Source organism: Pyxicephalus adspersus, chromosome 4, assembly GCF_032062135.1.
Source record: "Pyxicephalus adspersus chromosome 4, UCB_Pads_2.0, whole genome shotgun sequence".
NCBI lineage: Eukaryota > Metazoa > Chordata > Amphibia > Anura > Pyxicephalidae > Pyxicephalus > Pyxicephalus adspersus.
The window spans coordinates 44,603,418-44,626,231 of record NC_092861.1 but is presented as its reverse complement, the minus strand read 5'-3'; the positions used below and the strand labels follow the sequence as shown (position 1 = coordinate 44,626,231).

Here is a 22,814-nt window from a genome sequence, read left to right as displayed (position 1 = left end):
TTGGTTACTTTTTTACCAACGATTTTTTGCCCAATCGATCGTTCGTCGTTCGATTGGAACGATAAAAATTGGAAGTGTGTACGCACCTTAAGAATAGGCACATGAGGCTACAGTTTGCATAGGAAGATGCATGGGAAGATAGGAAAGGTGTTTTTTGGTCTAATTAGCCCCATTTCTGCAGGTCAATTTCTACATGTAGGTGGGAGTCTGGGCTCAACAACACAAAAGAAAGGATCCATCGTGCCATGTATCAGCAGTTCAGGCTGGTGGTGGTAGCGTATTCGCGACAAAATAATTTTCATACCACACTCTGGGCCCTTCAGTACCACAGTTGAGCATCACTAAAATGATAGTCTACTCTAGCATTGTTGCTAAACATGCCTATCCCTTTATGACTGGAGTGTGCCCATCTTCTTCCAGCAGAATACCGTGGCATGTCACAAATCATCTCCAACTGGCTTCTCGAACATAAGAATGAGGTCATTGTACTCAAATGACCTTTAGAGTCACCAGATCTCCATCCAATCTAATTCTTTGGGGTGTGGTAGAATGGGAAATTCACACCATGGATGTGCAGCTAACAAATCTTCAGAAGAGCAGTTAAATCAGTGGATTTAGTAATAAAGTCTTTCCCCAGGCCAACAGGTCACCTAATAATGATGTCATACTGTTACAGTTTTTACTTTGCAGGCAATATAAAAGGTCCACGTCACCCAGACAAGGACATGAAGGCTCCTTCTCTATTGAAGATGATGGAAAACAAAGTGGAACTCAGTGCTCAACCCAGAAGTTATTTTAAGCCAGGTGGGAAGAAACTGTAGGTGGGTGGCAGCCCCTGTATTGTGACCAAACTCTTTAGTAACCACCCAAAAACAGCCGGGTGGGTGCTGAAAAATGCCGGGTGGTACGCCCTGCTAAAAGTGCCTGGGGAGAACCCTGGAACTAAACCCGTGATACCAATCACCTATCCCTGTTTTCTCGCAGGGTGCTGTCATCTTCCTCCTTCTTATCTTCCTGTAAACAATCTTTAGCCATACTGGGCCTCCTGTACAAGCACACAGGAGTTTACTCATTCCTGGAATGTACAATTGAAGCTGGGATTGACAGATTTCCATGGCAACAAATACTGAAATGTGCATTCAACCAAAGTTGAACTTTAGTTCCACATTAAGACCCAGAATATCTATTACGTTTGAACATTTGGGGATGTAAAAGTTTTAAATTGTTTTAGACTTTTTAAAACATTTACATTGTGTTAAAACAAACATTTGTTAAAATTATTGTGTAATAAATTGGGAACTTACACAGTAATCTTTAATAACCACACACATTTAATGATAGATTACTCATACATTACTTTCAACAATCAGCAACACTGATTAACCACACAGACAAAAGGTCAGGAATGTTCTGCTACAATGGGAGGGAAGGCAATGTTAGAACGATGGAAATCAGAATGAAAGAAAACTTTTTTTTTTCTCCCTCATAAACCGAAACATGAATTTAATTGCGGGCACTTACACATTGTTTCAGATTTCGTAAAACCCACAATCTCCAAAACCCAAAGCACTCAAATATGCAAATATACAACTGTGTTATGAATGACATCTACACATTTCAACCTCTCACTATGGGTCAGTGCAGCTAGCATCATACTGAAAAATTAAAAATAGAAGCGTTGAAATTGCCAAGGTAGAGCTCAAACTTCTTCTGTCACACTGCATGTCCTGAAACTAAGAAGGTAAAACAACACGGATCCAAGTACCCGTTTTAAAGAGTAAACCCCACAACAGTTAGTAGTTTCTACCTAATACACAAAATTCAGGCCACACTATTATATGCAAATTCTGCATATAAATTCCAAGTTAAATGTACTAAATTGTTACTTATTAAGGAGGTTTAAAAACCATCTTTAATGACAGGTATTCTTTAGGAAGAAAGATTTTTCCATTTTTTTGGAAGTGTTTTTTTCTTATTTACCTACTATGGCAAAAATAGTTTTTATACTAGTCACACAAAATAGAAAATTTGAAGACATTAACTGGGCTTTATTTTTTAACAACATAAAACATAAGTTGGTTAACTAAATGTATAGTGCACAGATAAAACAGCAGCATTGGAATCTACATACAAAATAGTAATGATAAACTAATATAATCATGCATAAAATATTAGTATTAAACATTCCTTTTCAGGAAAATCTTCAGCCAAATATTGTTTTTCGGCTAATAATTAAAACAATCATCGCTTCAATAATTGTGCTGCATTTTTTATTTCATCTCCACATCAAAATAAAAAAGGTAATTTAAAAAAAAATTAATATTCCCTAGAGATGATAGACAAAATGAAAGCGTAAGTACCTTCACATAATAATGGTAAGCGGACCCTTTGGGAAATAGTTGACTTTCTCAAATCAAGGTATTCAAAGCTTATTGAAAAGTGTTCATTTGGAATGCAGATATCAAAGATGATGCAAATGTTCAAGAGAAATGTAAAACTTACCAGATGTTCTAATCGAGCTTTGATGTTAACCAAGTCCCTGTAAAAGAAGAACAAAAGTTGCAAATAGTTACTAAATTCTTGTCCAATGCAATTTATGTAAATTGCCTTCCAGCTCCCTGATGTTTAAATATTGACCAGCGCTATCTTGTTTGCTCTAATATGATAACTTCTGCAGAGCAAGAAACAAAAATTGCATAAAGTTGTCCTGAAAAAGTAGACATAAAATTGCCCAGCCTGGTCATTTCTTAGAGGCAAGTTAAGGGTAAAATTACTGTAATAATAACATAGGAAATTGTGTATTTAACCCATACAGATGTACCAAGACAAGTCTTTACCAATTCTGATATAACAATGCAGAAGGGGAGGGCTTGCATGTATTCACATTAATTAGATGGCCATTGCACAAGAAGAAAAAAGTTTTGGCTAAAATAAGAAATAAACAATATGGGGAAAAAGTATAAAACACTGAATGTGACATTTACCAAACATTACCTGTAGGTGTATCTTCTAAGTGCACATGCTTTAAAATAGGGTGATTCGCCTACAGTGTTTACAGACACCCATAACAACTTTCTCTTTCTGGAAAATCTTGAGTTCCCTAAGCTGATAGCCCCTGTTTTTCTATTTAGGGATGTGCCCTGTTAGTTTGCACATAACAGCATCCAGAAGGGCACTTCCTTTAATGAGGACTCACTCACAGTAGCATTCCCCATGATCCCTGAACCTCACACAGACACTACTGGGCAAATTATAGGTCTATTACCCAGGACATCAAGCTGTTTTTAAGGTCCTGGTCAACAGTTTTATTACAGAACCTTCTGCCTGGATTGGTAAAGATCTGGGTGGATTTATCCCCTATCAAAACAAGCAAGTATTAATATCAGATGTGTCCTCTAACTTGTTCACATATCAAATATTAGCTCTACTCTGACTATGCTCTTATCCCTAGACATTAAAAAGGCCTTCCATTCCTTCTCCCCAGCTCCTTTAGGACGGGTGCACCACCTGACACTTCAGTAAGCACCTTATAGTCATCAGAAAACTGCTTAGGCTGTGTAGAAAGAGCCGTCAGTGTGTATGGCAGCATTTCAGCTCTACTGGGCGAGAAAGGAAGATTTATACTTTTTTCTAGACGGTAGGAGGCAGCAACATAGCTAAATGTTTTTTTCAGATATTACATGCCATGTTTTTGCATGCTTTTGCTACTCCAGCCATCGCTACAGACTTGAACTTTTAGGCATTTGCAAGATTTTTTTTTTCCTCATGCAGCTTCAATAAAAATGTACATGAAAACACCTTAAGTTACCGTCTGTCACCACCTTCAGGGACCTAGCAGCTGGCAGTAGGCACTTTTTTTTTTTTACTGTTAATCTAAACTTGAAATATTAATGCAAGCTTGAAATATTACAATACACTGATTACATTACTACTACGTGGTGATTACAAGTCATAGGACACAAAAAGCTGGGTGACAATAAAAGTTGGGGTAAAATAAAATGGGATGGTAAAAATGGTGCACACCTAAGTGGGGGGGGGGGGGTGCATTACAAAGTTGGAAGAAAGAATAAGGGGGCAGAACAAAGCAGGTACAATTATTGGGGTTACTTGATACTTATGGCACAAACAACTGGCAACACTAAAATTGTCATGTGTTGCCCAATCCTCTTTTTGCCCACTTGGCTAGTTTCCCCTACAAACAAAAACACATTTCTAGTGTTTCTTAGGACTTCTTGTGCTTTGTGCATGTGAACTCTATATTCCAAACATTCATTATATTGTGTTGTATTATGATCATTTTCTGATAGCTAGTAGCACACTCCAGGGCTGCCCTCTTTTCCTTATATTATTCATATTGGTCATTGAGACGTTGGCCCAATAATTAGTCTTACCCTGATGTCACAGGCACCAACATGGAGGGATAGAAAAGTTGACAATATTTGTGGATTATGTTCTAACTGTGCTCCCCAATCCGACTGCATCTCTTTGAAACTTTCTTCTGAACCTCCACAAATTTTGGAAAGTCTCTAGTTTGTGAGTTATTGAGGTGAAGTCAAAAGCTCAACATCTCTCTTACCTCTCCCCTTTTTCAACCAGCTACAGAACATTTTTTCATTTCTTGGATGCCATCCCATAAACTATACTTTGGCATCAACCTCATAGCACATTACTGCCTTTGATTGTGCACATACAGTGCACATATAAAGATATGAGAATAAAGGCATTAGATACATACCCTGTATCAATTTAGTAATTCATTTTTTTATTTCAGGTCTACTTTAAAGGTATCTGCCTTCTATAAACCTAACAAGATTCTTAGCCAATATGAAAACTGTATACTCCAATATTATTTTTACCATTTCCAACTATATACATCTCAAATGTTTCTCATAATTATACATTAATAATACAAGGAAATTATGTATTATGAAATCGTTTTATGAGTAATTTGCAAATGGTTGAATGATCCTAGACAATCTGAAAGAAGCAGTAAACATACACATGCACTGCAGATTAAACATTTCTGCATCGTGCAGAGTAATCTGAACTGTGTGCGTAAATAATTTATGTCTAATGTATAGAAAGTTTATTTTCGTAAAACCACAAAATATTCATTTTCAACATGCCATGATTTTTAATACTTTTTATTTAGCTTTATAGGAATACATTTCAATAATAGATTAACAATTACCTAATTTGAGAAATGGTAAGGATTTTAGAATGTATGTGGGATTTAACATATAATATTAGTTTATTAATTAAGGGATAGTCTTAGAAAATCAGTTAGGGCTGTTTTTAATAACTAATAAGGTCCACACAATTTTTCTATTGGCTCTAAAAGGATTTTAACCCCAAAATAAAATATTTTAGGGTTTCAAAAGTTTCCAGAGCATAGGTGGCATATTTGCCTGTCCCAACATGTGGGCCATATTACCTTATGCTCTGTAACCTATGTAGCAATAACACCTACCCACGTGGCTCTAATACATAGCAAATGCTAAACTCAGTTATTTGAATCATCACCAATACCCAGAAACAAATGATTAAAAGAAAATCTGGACAGCCACAAGGAATTAAAAAAAAATAAAAGAAGTAGCAACAAACATGTATGTGTTTGGTCACATCTGGACTTTCACATGGAACATAAGGCTAAAAAATGTAAACATATTGGGCCTGATTTATTCAAGCTCTCCAAGACTGGGGAATATATACTATCATAGGAGAATCTGGTCCAGGATTGAAAATATTTGACATCTACCAGCAAATGAGTTTTAAGGAATACATTCCAGATTTGCTGGATCACCCAGGTTCTCCCATGATGGTTCAACTTCTCCATTCTTGAATAGCTTTAATAAATCAGACCCATAGTGTCAACCTGCCCATAATTGGGTACACAGTATTAGAGGAGAGGTTCACAAACCACCAGGTGTACTTATGTACCTAATGTAAGTAATCCTTAAAATGTTTTGCATTGCCATTTGAACCACAGCATATACTTTCAACGCATTTCTAGGACCCAGGGAGGCTGTATGGGGAACATGTTTATAAGATGAAGCACTTAATGTATATTAAGTACTTGTAGAAGGTAGTTAACACAATATCAAGTCCCTACTTTGCTGAGCCATTTATAAATTTTTAAAATTCATGAGAGGTTAACCTTACCATATCTTACATATATTTTTTGTACTTCGAGTTCTAACAAGTTAATATACCTCAACCAAATGAGGGTTTGTCTATTAAAAAAGAAAAGAATTTAACAAAGTGTATTTTTAGCCAAAAATGTTTGTCAAGGATTGACAGGTCATTACTGTAAAATATTTAACAACTGGTGAAAAGCTGGTGAGAATCTGAAACAGAAACAAGAGAAAGGAATGGAGACACCCATTATCTGTTCAGAGATGAGGTCCTGAGCATCTATTGAGACGTTTAAGTGCAACCTTCTTAATGAAGCTAATTTACTACAGAAAAGGAATGGCTGTCTATCAGTAGTTGATAACTCCCTGTCCTGGTGTCTAGATGTTATTTAGTGGTCTGTGTGCAGCGCTGTCCCTGTCATGGCTTTATCAATATTTGTACAAGTTTGCCTCTCCACTGAAAGCTGCCTTAATTCAATTACAGGCCTCAGAACTGATAACATGCTCCTGAAGTGGAAAATGGGAAGAGATTATTGGCAAATGAATAAAGATTTGTATCGAGAAAACACATAGGAGTACAGCAGGTCTCTCTTGCGCTCTCTTTTTTTAATCATTCCCTGGCTTAGGTCTTTGGGGAATGGAGAGTTTCCCTTCCGCTCATACTGCACATTGATTTTTGAATTAGACTGCAATATTAAATAATTAATATAGAAGCTATGATTGATGCTTTGCATTAGTTGAATATTAGGTTATCAATCAAAATCCACTTGGTTTAATGTAATAATATTGAAAAAAGTGACATGGCTTGTTCATTCAATTTGTAGTTGAGGAAGCACAGCCAGCAATGTAGAAAGGTAACATGAAGCTGACCAGCTCAGAACATTGTGATCAGAATGAGCACATCTATTGGCATGCTGGCAATAATTTTTCCTGTCAATCTAAAAACCATGTAACAAATACAGTGAAAGCAGATGACAAATAAATGGACCTGCCTGACGTAAGATATAATAAATATTATGTAGAATGTGTACTGATGACTTTAATGCATGTTTGGCAGTATAGAGCATACCATGCAACAACACAAATATCTAGTAGAATTGAATATTCTATTATTGGCTTGGACATCTAAGTCCTAATTTGCAAAAGGCCTGTGTACCATAAACAATTATTTTTTGGTATTAAAATATTTCATCTTCTTTTGATGCATCAGTTTCCACTGATTTCTCACTGACTTTGCAACCAATTCCTGCCTACATACCTAAAGTGCATGGTATTTCCTAATGTGTGTTTCCTGTTGGTAACAGTGAAAACGGACACTTTCAAACCCAGCAAGACAGGATTACCACTTAGAACAAATGGGAGGTATAGACAGGACATTGTCATCGTATCTCAGGAAATGTCCAAACCAGGACCTTCATGTAAGGATCACTAAGTATTTATTTTAAAGTAAAAAACATGCTTGAATCACTACCAAACACAAATTGGTGCTATAATATAGAACAAATGGAAGATGCACTTGAGTGGAACAATCTGTGGTAAGCTAATGGAATAGTCTATGCCCTTTATCAGTGCTAAAAATGCTATAATAAAAATCTAGAGAAGTAATGAATGTCATAGAATAATAACTCATAATGGCATATTTGTAAATGTTTTCACATAATATTCATACAACTCTCACCCAAATTTCACAACTGAATGCAAATAGAAAAATGTGCAAACACTGGGTAACAGAAAGATTTATGAACCCTGCTACCTATAGATCTTCTTGATGAGTAATGAGCAAAAGTTTTGATTGCTATTTATCCTGTCACTTTTTAGTCTGATCTAACGACATCTAATCTAAAGAAAACCTCTTAAAAGACACACACAAAGCCCTAAAAACCGGAGGGAGGTACTAAGCATTTTTAGAATTAATATTTAATGCAAAACTCAGCTTTGATTTGCGCTTAGGTTTAGGTCGCCAAGATATGCTGTAGAAATAAATAGTTGAAACAAAGGCTCAGCTATTTAATTTCTGATGTGGTAAACCCCCTGAAACACCTGTCCATTTTCATTTCACCGATTCTTCCACTGTGCATAGGTCAAACTTTAAAACCATTTACTTATAATGTGATGAAATTTCCCTTTAAGCCTCAGCATCATTTGGAAAAATTAGGAAAAAAATGTCATACTTATTAGGAAGCAAAAAAATATTAGGCCAGTAAACCTGGTACCTAAGGATAGATCATTTTTTTCACATAGCGGTATCTTGGTAAACAGAAAGCTGCACTGACTCATAGCTGAGCCAGGCATTAAATGAATGCGACAAACGTCATTGAATGAGTTAATCTCTTACTATACAGCTGAAGAAAGTGCTCATTAAAATGTAACAGAATGAACAATGAATGAGCAAAAAGTTAGTCATGCTACTCTCACTCAGACAATAAGGCCTGACAAGAACCTCTGCAATAACAAGTAAATAAAACAGGAAATAGGAAATACAATTAGGAAACAGCTACAAGACCTCCCAACATATCCCTTGCTTCCCAGGTACCACTGAAACACACCGGAAAAGTAAAAAATAAACACAAACATCTCCCTGGGATGAACACTGGTATAAACTATGTTTAGCAACTAAAAGGCTTCCACTGAAGTTTCACTGGACAGCATTAAGTCACTTTATTTTCACAAGATCATTAGAATAGAAAAAATAGGCAACAAAAGTTATATATGAGAAACATTTTATAAATAGGAAACACCCTCAATATACTTATTTACTTCAGAAGATTATGCATTCTATTGTCCAACAGGAAATTTTAAAGGGAACTACTGACAATGCACAAAATGTGAAATAAATAGAATATGTTAATAGATAGAAATCAGTTTCTGCCTGAATTTAACACAAAGCTTGACAAGCCTATCTGGGTCTGCAGTACCACTCTGCATTTCTGTGTGGTGGACTTGTGTCAAATTATCATGTTCTCTGTAGGAAAAGGATTGGGATGCAAAACAGACACAAGGTTTGGCAAGGTGCACTTACTGCAAACTGACTGATATGTTTTCACTCTGTAGAGCAGATGCATCAAGTTAGAACTAGCAATGCAAACAATTTACTAAAATTAGTTTGACTGTGCACCATGTTCCAGAATGTTGTGGCAGAGCTTACAGTCCCCAGTGACTTACTACAACCAAGCCTATGTGGCCTACACAAGTCCAGGTCTACATATGTCCTAGCTTATTTAATATGTAACACCAAAGAAGACCCGACTCGCCCAGTGCGAGTGCAATCTTGAATGTACAATTATAGATATAATCTTAAAGATGACATTACAAATAGAAAAAGATGGAAAAGCTTTAATGTGCACAAACCTTTTCTATACTTACATCTGTCAGTACATCTCAATCTAACCATTCCCAAATGTGAAAAAATTATTTATAAATCAAAAAGTTGCTATTCCCTTTAAAAACAGCCACAACTCAATCATTCCTCAATTACAAGTAAAGCCAAACAAAGTTTCATTCTCCTATAAACAAAGGCATTCACAGCAATTTAAAAAAATGTTTTTAGAAATATCGAATATTAAAAACTTCCACACAAAGCATAAACTCCTGGAGAAAAGATGCAAATAAAATGAGTACCATTATCCTTTGTTTTTTATTTGCTAGTGTTAGACTAAGAAGGGACAAAAGCGTGGAACACAGCATCTGTCATATCAGAATATAAAAAGATGATCCTGGCACCAAATGAAAAAGCCCTAATTCATTTGCAAATCAAGCCTGCCACTTCTTTTTCAATCTGGAGGTAACTGTCAAGAGTTAACTAGATAATCACTTTCAATTCTGCCTTCAATGCTACATTACACTGTTATTCCATTCAACAGAGCTGTTCTTTAGGGCACTGGATGAATGCTTTTCATTTCTAACTCGCACAAAAAGTTGCCAAAAAAAAAAAAGAGGAGGAAAGAGGAAAATCCACGGGGCTTAAGAAAGAAATCCCTTTATGGGCATTTATCTGCCGGCACTTGCTTTTAGGCAAAATTAGATATTTGGATACATCTGTGTCCATTCTCTTTCTACTCCTTGAGGCCTACAGTCTGTTGTGGCAAAATAAGAAGCATCTGATACACAAGAAAACAATGCAAAGAGCATTAACCCATGACACACCAAATCCCAAGAAACGCTCCAAGGGCAGACAGGAATAAAAAAAACCTCCCCCTTCTTATATTATTAAAACATTTATGAAGAAATATTGTAGATTTTTGGAAATAATATTACCTTTTGTAAACATAAAACCCAATACCAATAAAAGTACTTACTACATAAAAAGACCAATTATTTTCTGTCCCAAAAATAACAAGGGCTTTTACTGATTGAGAAGTTTATATTTATATATCATAATTTGCTGTATTTACAACATTGCAACACTCAGTTGTTATCTGGGAATGGCCCAGGTAAACATACCAACTTCCATCACACAATAGAGGGGTTCTTTATCTAATATTTGTTTCAAAAAGAAAATTTATTAAACCGACCAACATTTAACTGAGATACATGCACTAAAGGATAATATCTAAACCAGCAGTTTGTTTATACAAGGGTATCTTTGTAAACCATCCCTACACATTGTAACATTAGGATAAGCTAAAAACTGTTACAACACTGCAAAACATCAGTAAAGTGTTTGTTAAAATAATCCTAGAACAATTTTCCTACGAACATGTAAAAAAAAGTTCAATAAGCAAGTGCAAAATCTGGATGGATTGTACAAAATATAAAGCATTAGTAGATTAGTAAAACATGAATGAACCATCATAGTGGATTATGGTTTTCAGGAGTTTTCCTGCTTATGAAGAATTATACAATTTCATTACATGATTATGTAGTTGTGCTGTGATAAATACTGATTTTAAAAACAAAATATTTTTTCTAACTTTTATAATATACACAACTGAAATGAACACACAAGTTTGTTCAATAAACATGCACTGTTGTTTCTTACTTTACCAAACCCAAGGTACCAGCCAAAATCTTGTGCTGGTAACCTTACTGACTTGTTGCTTTACATTGCATTTTGTTCACTGGTCCCAGTTCCGGAATATTTTACATTAATTTTAAGTTGGATAAAGTTGCAGTTTAATGATTTCATCATAAATTATACATCATATGCAATCAACCAAGTCCACTAATAGCAATAATTTCTATAAACAGAAATTATACAAAACTTTAAATTAATTTATCAAAATTCGTTATTTTTCAAGAGAAATGTTTTGTTTTTTTTATTTGGCATATTTGTAGTTTATATGTTCTGTTCTGTGTACAGATTTTAACATTTATGATATCTATATATTCAGACACACACTGATGTTCATATGCCAAACAAACCACCCAATCACATCACGTCTGCTACCAATTCACAAGGTAGGATGTGAACTACAAATAAGACAATATTGGCCCGTAGCATGTTTCCTTCTGTGAGGGGGAAAAAAAACTTCAGCTGATTCAGCTGTGCTACAAGCTGCTCAGCCAAAGCTAATAGGAGCTCATCTGAATAATCAATATGACAACCTTATTTTTCAAATGCAAACAGGATTGATACAGTAAGGTGTCTCACTGCCACATCACCGTCATGGCCTCTTTTAACCCCTAATTAGATTTAGGCGATTATCCGTACACTTCTTTACAAGTGCACAGCTCGGATAAGGAGCGACAAAGGCTATATGCTACTTAATTCAGGCTCCAAAGATTGCAGGTTATGCAGCCCCATAGAAGAGTCTATCAGTGAACAATTGGTATTCATATTGTCTACAGTTCTGCTATATGCCAGTTTGTATAGGTTAGAAGGGGGTAAAATAACACCCTGAAGCACTAGTGTATATCTTTGGTATAGCAAATTCATTTTTTTATCCTATATTATTTTCTGACGTATAAAAACACTATTTAATTTTGGAAAAGATTTAAAAGCCCAAAGTGCGAATTTTGCAGTGTATGAGAAAGAAAACAGAAAGCAGTGAAAACAAAGCAATGTTAACCAGTATAAAAGACATGTCAGCATCCCGGAACTAATAAAACCACAAATCTTCCACAACATCATTCATTAGCTTCAGTTATACAACATCCCAATTCTTTGCATATTTTCATAACACGTGGATGATGCTCATGGATTATTTAGATACCAGTTTCACAATTATCCAATGCCCATGGAACTCATTTAACACAATAATGGGGAGTTCCTATTTATGTTAAACATGACATATTCTTTTTAATGATTCAGGTATCATTAAAGATTAATAGATGCTAGAAGCCTAATAGTTACATGTAGTAATTATACATAATCTTTTTGTATGCAATAATGAGAAAAAAAGCACAATATCAATGAAGCTAAAACGGAAACATCATATAAATCTTTTTTCCTAGAATAAGATAATTTGTTAACTAAATACTAGAATTTGAAGCTGAAGTACGTGCCTGAGTTACCAGCCACTAGTGGTCTTGGTAGTTTTTCTGAAACTATAAATGTATTTTTGATTATTGGGAAAAAACAAGATATGCCCGGTAAAACAATTCATGTAAATGTAGCAGAACTAAAGTTAAAAAAAATCCACACAGACAGGTCCTTTATTGAAGAAGGGAGGGTCTATAGCCAGGCAGCCAGTATGTTGGGATACCTTGCATCACATGTTCAGTGTTCAATAAAGGAAACAATGTGATCAGGCAGGTACTTTTTTTTCTATTGCAGAAAAGATATCTTCTGCCCTTGCAGTATTCTAGTTGTCTTTATCATGCTGTCTTAATCAGAGTAATACTGCCCAGTGCTCAACCCAGAAATTTTTTTAAGCCGTGTGGGAAAAAATTGTAGGCGGGTGGCAGCCCCTGTATTGTGACCAACTTCTTTAGTAACCACCCAAAAACAGCCGGGTGGGTGCTGAAAAGTGCCGGGTGGTGCGCCCAGCTAAAAGGGCCTGGGGAGAACGCTGCTGCCTCACTATAGAAAGCATTCCTGTTGGGTCTGCTTACTGAGCATGCGCATATCACCCAATATTACACTTGGAAATCTATATGGAACGAACCATATTCTACACGATTGCACAAGATTGTTATGGGTATGGCTCTCCAGGGCCAGGATCTCTGGAACTGGGGCAAAGCATCAGACCAGGAAGGCCACAATTGGGGGGTTGGGCCATGCCATAAAGTACAATTGAACTTAGGCTACGTACACATGTGCAATTGTTCTAGTCCGATAATCGGCTCAGAACTGATATCGGACAAGAATCTTGCTTGTATACAGTGCTCATCCACGGACAACAAACGCTCAAATTGCAAGTGAAGGGGAGGGAGCACGGCAGGGTGCAGCTCCTTCGTTCTCCCCCTCCCCTCTCCAAAGAGCAGAATGGACCTGTATGTACAGCACTCGTTCATGCATCGTGCAGTAGCTTGACATTGGAAAAGATCGTAAAGATCTTTTCCAATGACAATTATCGCAAGTGCGTACTTAGCCTTAAAGAAAGACTGAGATTTTAGAGCTAAAATGTAGTCATTAACTGATATTTATATAGCACAAGCATATTTTGGCATGTCACTTAGTGTCCCTCAATCTATTGTCAAAACCATAATCATATTCATTCACACAGTTAACATAACTTCAAATTTTTGGGATGTGGGAGGAAACTAGAGTGCCCAGAGAAAACGCACACAAACACAGGGAGAACATACAAACTCCTTCAAATAGTGTTCTGGCAGAGATTCAAACCAGGAATCTAAGGCTGAAAAGGCCAGAGAGTTATCCACGAAACCAACCATGCTGACATTATTGATTCATCAGTTAATATATAGGTGCAGTAAAATTTGTCTTTTTTATCTGCATATACCTCACCCTTAAATTTAAATTATAGCACTAGAGCTCATTAAAAAAAAGCAGCGAGACACACATTTAAATGACATGAAAAGGGTAAACACTATTATGAAGAGACATGGTGCTACTGTTTCCAAAGTTTGGAACATAAACAGAACATAATTACACTTAACATGCACAGGTAAGTAAACTAGCATAATTGTACCTTTCCCAGAGTTGTTCTTTAGTTTCATCATTTATGGTATGAAGATTGTTTTCAAAAACTGGCAGCAATACAATCCTAGATATCTAACAGAATAGGAACTGGAAAGTAAGATAACCAAGTTATGGAGGCCAGTTAAAAAGTTTGTAAAAAATGTCCAATAACAAAAGTGTGGTTCCCATCACTAATTCAGTTCTGTGGACAAACTTTATAAAACAGAACAGCAAGGAGAATGTAGGGCACATGTAAGAACTCTAAATACTATTTGGAATAAAGACTACATAACTCCAAATTTACCAAAACTGAAAAAAAAAAATTAATTGTACTTTTTAAGTAATATTAGAGTTTATATTTGTCTATCCAGCCCTGAGATTTATACAGCTCTGCCTCATAGGAAGTGTTTTTTGGCAGTGGAGAAAACATGATTTTTCTTTGCCGCAGTTAATTATATCTTGTCCTCACAACAGCCTGTGACTGGACACTGAAGAAAGAAACAGCAGACAGATATTCTCCTCACTATGTCAGCCTGCTCTTTCCTCCAATTGGAATGCTCTTTGAGCTGCAGCACAACTAATTGGTCTATTTTGCTCTAATTCCCTCTTTGAGGTCTGTTGAGCAGACTGCAAGAGGCTGATACTAGGTCAAATACAGGTACATAAACTGCTTACCTCAGAAATAAAATGCATTTATTAAGGTAATAATTAATTAGAGTTACAATAATTTGTGTCTTTTATATCTGCCTGGAGTTTATATTTAAATAAAGCCTGTATTTACAAAACCATTCTACATTCCCTTTAACTCATTGGTTTACAAGTGAACCAAGCAATTCCACTTAATAAGCATTTAACTGTGTGAAATGGCTTTTTATAATTCATTTTAAGACCGCGAAAACAAAGGATTGCTTAGTTTAAAAAAAAACAAAGTTCTGGGGGCTCTGTAAGCAGGGTTCAGCTAATTAAATTCAAGATTTGAGGTGAATGTAAATCTATAGAAATTTTACATTTAACGGCAGCTCTGAATTCCTAGACAGTTATTGATCAGAACACAGGTGAAAGTATTGGCATGGTCTGAGGCATCTGTAAAGGCTGCAGTGTACACATCATCAGCCAATCAATGAGTTCCTATGGGACAGAATAGTAGTTTTTTTTTTTTTTTTTTTTTTTTTTTTAAGTAACCTGGTGTGATATAATACAATAGATACAGAAGTAAAAAATCCTGGAGATAAAGTTTCAAAACAAAAAACCTTGTTTCGAAAAAGAAACAAGAATAAAACTTCACACTGCAGTAAAATGTGTACGTGATTTCATGGCAAATATGATCAATGTAACTGGACTGGTGTGTACTGGTGAATTAAATAGAAAAGGAAAAAAAATAATTTCCAGTACTAGAAGAGTTGCAGCCTATCCATGCACAAGGACATCACATCATTCTTGTGCAGTGTTTTTTTTAACCATGTTCCAAGACACAAAATGACAACTGCTTTGAGAATCACTAGATGAGAAGTAAATCTCACCCAACCACGAATAAGCAATAAAAAAAAATACTGTAGCATTGGTTGCAGATACTTCCTGTTTGAATTGGTTTTCACAGGGCATAGAAATTAAAGATACAAAATAGGGGAGAGTCACCAAGAATTGTGCAAGAACTGGCCATTCCATAAAGGGCTAACTCATTATAAGAGTAAAACTCCACATTATTCGGAACTTAAGTAACTGGCACTCTAAAACAACCAACACGTGACCCACCCAAACAAAAAAATAAAACTTTTTTTACATTTGGTATGTCCATGTTTTACCATCGCCCAGTAACGTCTGAATTTAGGACCTCTATTGCTTTCCCAGCACAATTGGGTATGAACTTTCGTTCTACTGTTGCCATTATACACCCTGTGCTGTTTGTGGGACATTCTGTGCAGGTATATTATAAGTGGAAAATGGATGGGACTTTAAAGGCAGCGCCAATAACATTAAACATATTTCAATAAAAATATTTTATTAAAAACACAATAAAACAATATAATTTTTTTGTTTCTGTGTTAGAAATACATAATTAGCACTATTATAAACTTGTGTATGGTTGATTTACACAACATGAGGCAGGGTTCGTAGATGGTAGTTTTGCGGAAACCAAGTCTGCTTCATCAGGAGATATTTATTCTTAGCTTCTCCCCCCAACATTACCATCGAATACACCAAGGGCACCCAATCTGGCCACAGAATACTGGGAAAGGGACCAACAAAAAAGTCAACCTCCAGGTAACAATATTAATCTGATAAAACTGTTCAATGTCTCCTGCTTCTCTGACCAATCAAAGCTATGCTCATACATTTACTTATGTAATCAGTTTACTCCATGCCACAACCATGTGTTCCCCTATGTGTTTTTAATAAAGTATTTATATTGAACTATGTTTAATGTTATTGGTGCTGCCTTTGAAGTCTCCTCTGTTTTTCTGCTTTGCTTGAATTCAATAAATTCAGGGATGTGGCGGCTTAATTGATTTATCAATCGGGAGAAACATTTTTCCATTAGGTATATTTAACTGACTATAAGTAGATTTGTATCTGATCTGTAACTGGTTTGTAATACACTGGAATGTAATAGTGAACCATTAGTTAGGCCTAGTTTTAACAGCAACTCTCAAGCAACCAGAAATTACATTTATCCAGAATCTTCCAATCCCTGCCGGTGCCGGATAACAGAGATTTTTGTGCAATGTTTACAAGACCTCTGCTGCTGTTATAAACGTTATGCACTTTAAAAGCAAAGAAAAGCAAAAGCATTACAGGAATAATGATAAAAAAAACTGCACGGGTTTGTGAAAAATTTCTTAACAACATGCCAAAAAAGGTTATGGGTCACAAAGGATAAAACTGTGGCCAACAAGCAATGAAAAGGTATGATAACACCAACACAACCCTACAACCTTGGATAAGCCATTATCAAACTTTTCTGGAGTCAAGGAAAAACCATTTCATTTATCTAATAAGCCCGTGCTTAGGAAAATTTTTATTTTCACCCACTTTTCAGTGAGGTGTCTGCCTTTTGACGGGCAGGCTATGGCTTGGACAACAGCAGTAATTTTCATTACATGACTAAAATTAACATAAAAAAATATTGTTTTTCCACATCATATTAATTTGTTAAGCTAACACAAAGACACAAGAAAGTTTTTTTATTGTACAATTCTAAGACTGGTCTCACACAATGGCAAAGTAAATTACATTGTAAAGAATTTTAACAAGTAAAGTGCTATACTCCTGAGTGGAATGGACAAATCTTTACAATCTAACTTTCTGAAGATTTTTCTTTGCTTTTCTTTTGCTTCAAGATGGATCTAATCAACTACCTTTTATGAAACAAATCCAATAATGCAACAATGCATAAACCAATTTTTCATATCGTCTTCACACCTAGCAAAACTCTTTTAAGGTTATGTCCCATCAAAACTAGACCCAATAGTTAAAAGTAGATGTTGGATAAATTTTCCAGTAATTACATTGACAACTACGTCTGTACGAGGTCTGTACACCTGCATCGTCAATATCCAAGAAAAGTATAAAGTAAGTGGGTGAAAAGTACATTTCCAAAGAAAAGTTAACCTCTGCAGCTTAAAAAGTTATCGTTCCATGAATATCCTGATTTTGCTAATTTACATCATATCTGGTTTGGAACACTATAACATAGCAGAAACTTACAAATGGACAAATGGAGAATAAGGTTCATACTAACAATCATAGGTAATTCACAAGCTACAAACCTGGCAAAGACCCCAGGCATGTCTGCCCTCTGAATAGGTGCTTACCACCTCTTACGGTGAACCAGAAACAACAAAACACTGCACCTATCCCATACAGACAAAAACATACACATGAGCATTTCAGCCTCTCTCCCCAAGAAACAATATCTTTAAATGTATTAGCAGCTCATCTTAGAGCTGTGTGTGTTAGAGCTGCAAGTTTCATTAAAATGGGCTGTGTCTTTTAATAAGTGTTAATCCAAATTAAGCAACACATTCACCAATAGCAAATATTGCGACAAAAATACTAATGAAAGCACTTAAGACAGGCATATGTAATACATTCACAATGTTACAGGCTAAGTTAAAGCAACTGTTCTATATAGCTTTGCACCAAACGATGAAATGTAATTAACACATGAGATGTTGCAAGTAATGCTAAAGCCAATATGATTATCAGTTTAGCCACTCAATTATGGCAGCAGGCTCTCTCAGAGCAGCTTGGTGATAGCAGAACATAGAGTGCAGGGCTGGATGATTACTGTATCTCTGCAGTTCAGTATCTGCAGGGTGTTTGAATACCCCTCTAACTACTTAAAACCAGTAAAGAGATTACAGCTCACACTAACTGGATTTTCACAGCTCCATATCATTCACCTTGGATTCCACATGCACAGATTAGAAGGGCTCTACCAGACAATAGTAGCTTAAAAAATACAAGATGCCTTGGCTGGGAAATCATCTGCCCTCCTTCTACTTCTCAGCAAAACAAAACCTTCTGCATACAAAACCAGTTAAAACATCACAAGAAAGGGTCACTGCAGTCTGGCTGGCTGGATGCTTACAACTGGAACATTGACATTTTTCTTGTACATGACAGAAGAGAGAACATTTCTACGTTAAAGCCTCCTTAATGACCCCTGACAGATACGGCCGTCCTATAGTCTGATGCTTCTTAATTCCCATTCTTAGCAGCTACCAACAAAAAGTTTTCAATGGCTCTTGACAGAACCTCAGATAAAATCTGCATGTTTGAGTCAAGCAGTGCTAGATTGCTACATTGTAACATTTTTTTCTTTTATAGTAAAAATGTGAAACGCACTGAATCCTCCAGCGTGTTGACACAAGGGTGTGCTAGCAGATTTATTTATTATGTATTTTAAAAATAGTATTTAAGTGAACTATTTCTGGTTCTGTTGCACATGAAATGCAATTTTTGATCACAAGCAGTACTAAACCTTACTGCATGTAATAAACAAAATGTAAGCTTAAGTTTAGGTTTCACTGCATTTACCAGTCATAAATCAATTATGATGTTAAAGAGACTTTTAATTTAATATGAAATGATACCCAGAGTTGGCAAATTAGGATATTTTACCATGGATATATTTTTGTGTTCCCACAAACTGTACAAGGTGGTCACAAATATCTTTTGAGACAACGTGCATGCTAATGACTACCATTATATATATAGTAATGCTGAATGAATACAGTTAAAATTATTCTGGTGAATAATTTAGAGGGTTTCAGTCCATGTACAAAGTGTCTCTGCTTTCAGATTGCAGACCCATTCTAGTTTACAAGGGATCACTGGAGGGGTTTAGTCAGAGAAGGCCATGAGGAGGTAGAAAGCAGAGGAGGCAGGAGATGTCTGTATGCTGTAGATATGCTTCCAAAAACTATAGAAGGTAGACTTTTTTTTAACTGAAATTGGACTTGTCCTATAAGAACCTTTCTAAATGGACCAGAAAAAAAATGTGTGTTAACAAATAAACCCCATAAGGGATAAATAATACCTTAAGGCTAATGTGTGTTTATGATACTATGGATATTGAATGCACACAAAATATTAGGTAACAAAACAATAAATCTCAGCATTCACCTACAACTTCTATGTAGATCTATGTAGGTCCATCTGCCAAGAAGAACATTAACTATATAAGAAATAATTGTCACTATTGTTTATATTTTGTATCTTGTACTGCTATATTGTCATTAGCTTAAAGTCTTTGCTGTACTGTATGCTCCCCCTCCCCTCTACCTTTATTATTCCCTTTCCTCTTCCACCCCCTTCACTCCTCTCTTTTGTTGTAAAACCCTAAATAAAAAAATGTTTTTTAAAAATAATTGTCCCTTTGCATTTCTATTAAAACTACTTCCTGTAGCTTATTTTTTTATTTTATTTTTACTGTTTGTCTGTCTAGCAAGTGCAGTTTACTTTTAGAATAATTGATGCCAAAAAATTAAGTCCAATTCATGAAGTTGCATCATCAATTGGTGCCTAAGAGACAACAGCACAAAAAGATTCAAGCAGCAAAATGCTGATGTTAAACATTGGAACACAACAACTGCACTTGTATTCTAGTGCAGAATTAATAAAAGGCTGGCCTAAATTGCCCAAAGGTGTCCTAATTGTGACAGGCAAGACAATACATTTTACAAAAGCAAATACTTAATTGCAGGGTATTTTTTTGCCCTGAGGTGAAAATAATATTAAAAAGAAAATATACTGGCAAGCCATTAGGCATAAAACTTGGTATATTGACAAGTGGGTGCCCAAATGTTTGAACAATGATCAGAAGAAGGAACGAGTTGAAGTATCCAAAGCAGTTTTGGTCCATTTTGAAGCTGCAAAGGACTTTTTGGCTAGGTTAGTGACCAAGGATGAAACCTGGCTCCACATCTATGATCCTGAAACCAAGGAACAGAAACCAAAATGAATGGTGCCACAGCGGGTCCCTGCGGACGAAGATGTTCTGAACCTAGAAAACGGAACAAAGTCATGTCGTCCGTTTTCTGGGACAAAGACGGTATTCTGTTGGTGGACTACCCACCTCAGGACTCTAGTATCACCGGACAGTATTATGCTAACCTTCTGGACAAGCTGAAGGAGGCAATTAAGACAAAACACCGTGGAAAATTGACCAAAATAATCCTTTTTTTCGCAGAAGAAGGCACCTGCGCACACATTCACTGTTGTTGCTGCCAAATTGAACACCCTGGGTTTCAATTCGTCCACCCCCCCACTTACCTGACCTGGCCCATTTGAACTATTATGTGTTCCTGAATTTGAAACACCTAAAGGGGCAACGTTTTGAGGACATTTCTGACGTCAAAGATGCTGCTGAGAGCTGGTTTCTGGCCCAACCAAAGGACTTTTATTTGAACGGTTTAGAGAAGCTACAACTACGCTGTACCAAGTGCATCAGTCTCAGGGGGGAAATATGTTGAATAAATGTGTTATTTCATAACTTTGGCTCTCTTCATTCTGGGCAAAGCCCGGAACTTCTCAGCACCCCCTTGTATATATACTGAAAAATGCAATCCCAAGTTTGTAGAAATATCATGTGTATATTTTCTAGATCACTTTTTTTTATTAAATGTTTTTATATTTTTAAAAAAAGGGAAGAAATTAGGTTCAGTAAAGGAAACCCATAAGTATCAAGTATAGGAAAAACACAGCAATGAGTTAAGATCCCAGAAAATCTAAGTGAAAATGGAGTAGTACATATGTGATGTTTAGCAATAATCTAGGGAACAATACTAATACATAAAAATCAGTATAACAGGCACATGTAAATATGAACCAAATATTACACACAAATAAGAGAAGAGAAGAACAAAAAAGACGGCTCTTTACAGCAACGCTGGGTTCAATTAGGTCAATGTATTGAAAATTTGTAACTATACAAGGTTCTACTTAAGGTAATTATACCATACAAAGCTTTAGCAGACTGACTGCAGTAATCCTGTCTTTCCACACGACGGCTCTTACCTCAATCTTCCAACACTCGACTGTTAAACATCAGTTCCGTTTTCAGAAATGAAATGTTCTTAATTAACACCATTTTGAAGCACAAAACCCAGAAATGTATTTTTCTCAGAAAAGTAACCACCTTAATAACTACTATCCCATATAGCCTAGCAATACTGAGCATTCCCTTTGGACACTATAATTATATTTAAGTTCTTGCGATGTCCCCTGAAGAAGCCAAAATGGCGAAACGCGTCAGGCACTGAACAACCCATTAATTTTGAGATCACTGTACATATGATTGTTTGCAATATGTAAGGTGTATTTACTTTAAATAATTGAACCTTGTATAGTTACACATTTTCAATACATTGACCTAATTGAAACTAGCGCTACCGTTCCTCTTTTATTTACATGTGTAGATACCAGGCTCAGCAAAAATAAAGAGAAATTCCTACAGTAAATTACAATACCTTTCATTATTTTATTTATCTATATATACATATATTTTATACCATACCCAACAAGATCTATTAATAAAAAAGGTTTCTGCTGGTAAATGCTTAATACAAGGCTGCCATAAAGGGGTGACTATTCCTGTAAAAAAAGGAAAGATGAGCACATTTATAAAAAATGAAACTTAAAAGAGAACTCCAAGCTAGGAATAGAACAAAGACAAATTTACTAACAGGCATAACCCAACTTATTTTTCACATTTTGCTGTCATCCTTAGATAAATAATATGCAAATGAAGGACTTCTGATTAACAGCAGGCTCACACCAGGAGTTTAGTTTCCAACTCCAGTAAGGGAGCGGTACATTTAGAGATGCTAAAGAAGACAGGCGCTATACAAAAAAATATATATATTTAATTTATATAAACAGTAAGTAGTCTGGCCCTTAAAAAAAAAACAACTAAATCCAGTCAATTGCAATCCTGTCAAGGGACAGTGGCATGATAGCTGCAGTCTGCTGTCCTATAATGAAAATCTGAGTACAGCTACATACAAATCAGACTACATACATACATACATAAATATATATACATATATATATATATATATATATATATACCTTTCTAGGTTTACAGTTAGCGCAGGATTTTTGGCTGCTGGTGGAATGCAGGAGCCCAGCCGTCAAAGTCTTGCGGGAAACCA

General features: G+C 35.8%; 1 protein-coding gene across 2 annotated transcripts in view; it reads right to left on the bottom strand.

The window, feature by feature from the left end:
• RSRC1 (arginine and serine rich coiled-coil 1) overlaps positions 1 to 22,814 on the bottom strand; it is a 158,856-nt gene that overhangs the window by 101,150 nt on the left and 34,892 nt on the right. For both annotated transcript variants that reach the window (XM_072408025.1, XM_072408023.1), the window contains exon 5: positions 2,503 to 2,539. In XM_072408025.1, coding sequence (XP_072264126.1) covers positions 2,503 to 2,539 — 37 coding nt within the window. The remainder of the gene's footprint in view (positions 1 to 2,502; positions 2,540 to 22,814) is intronic.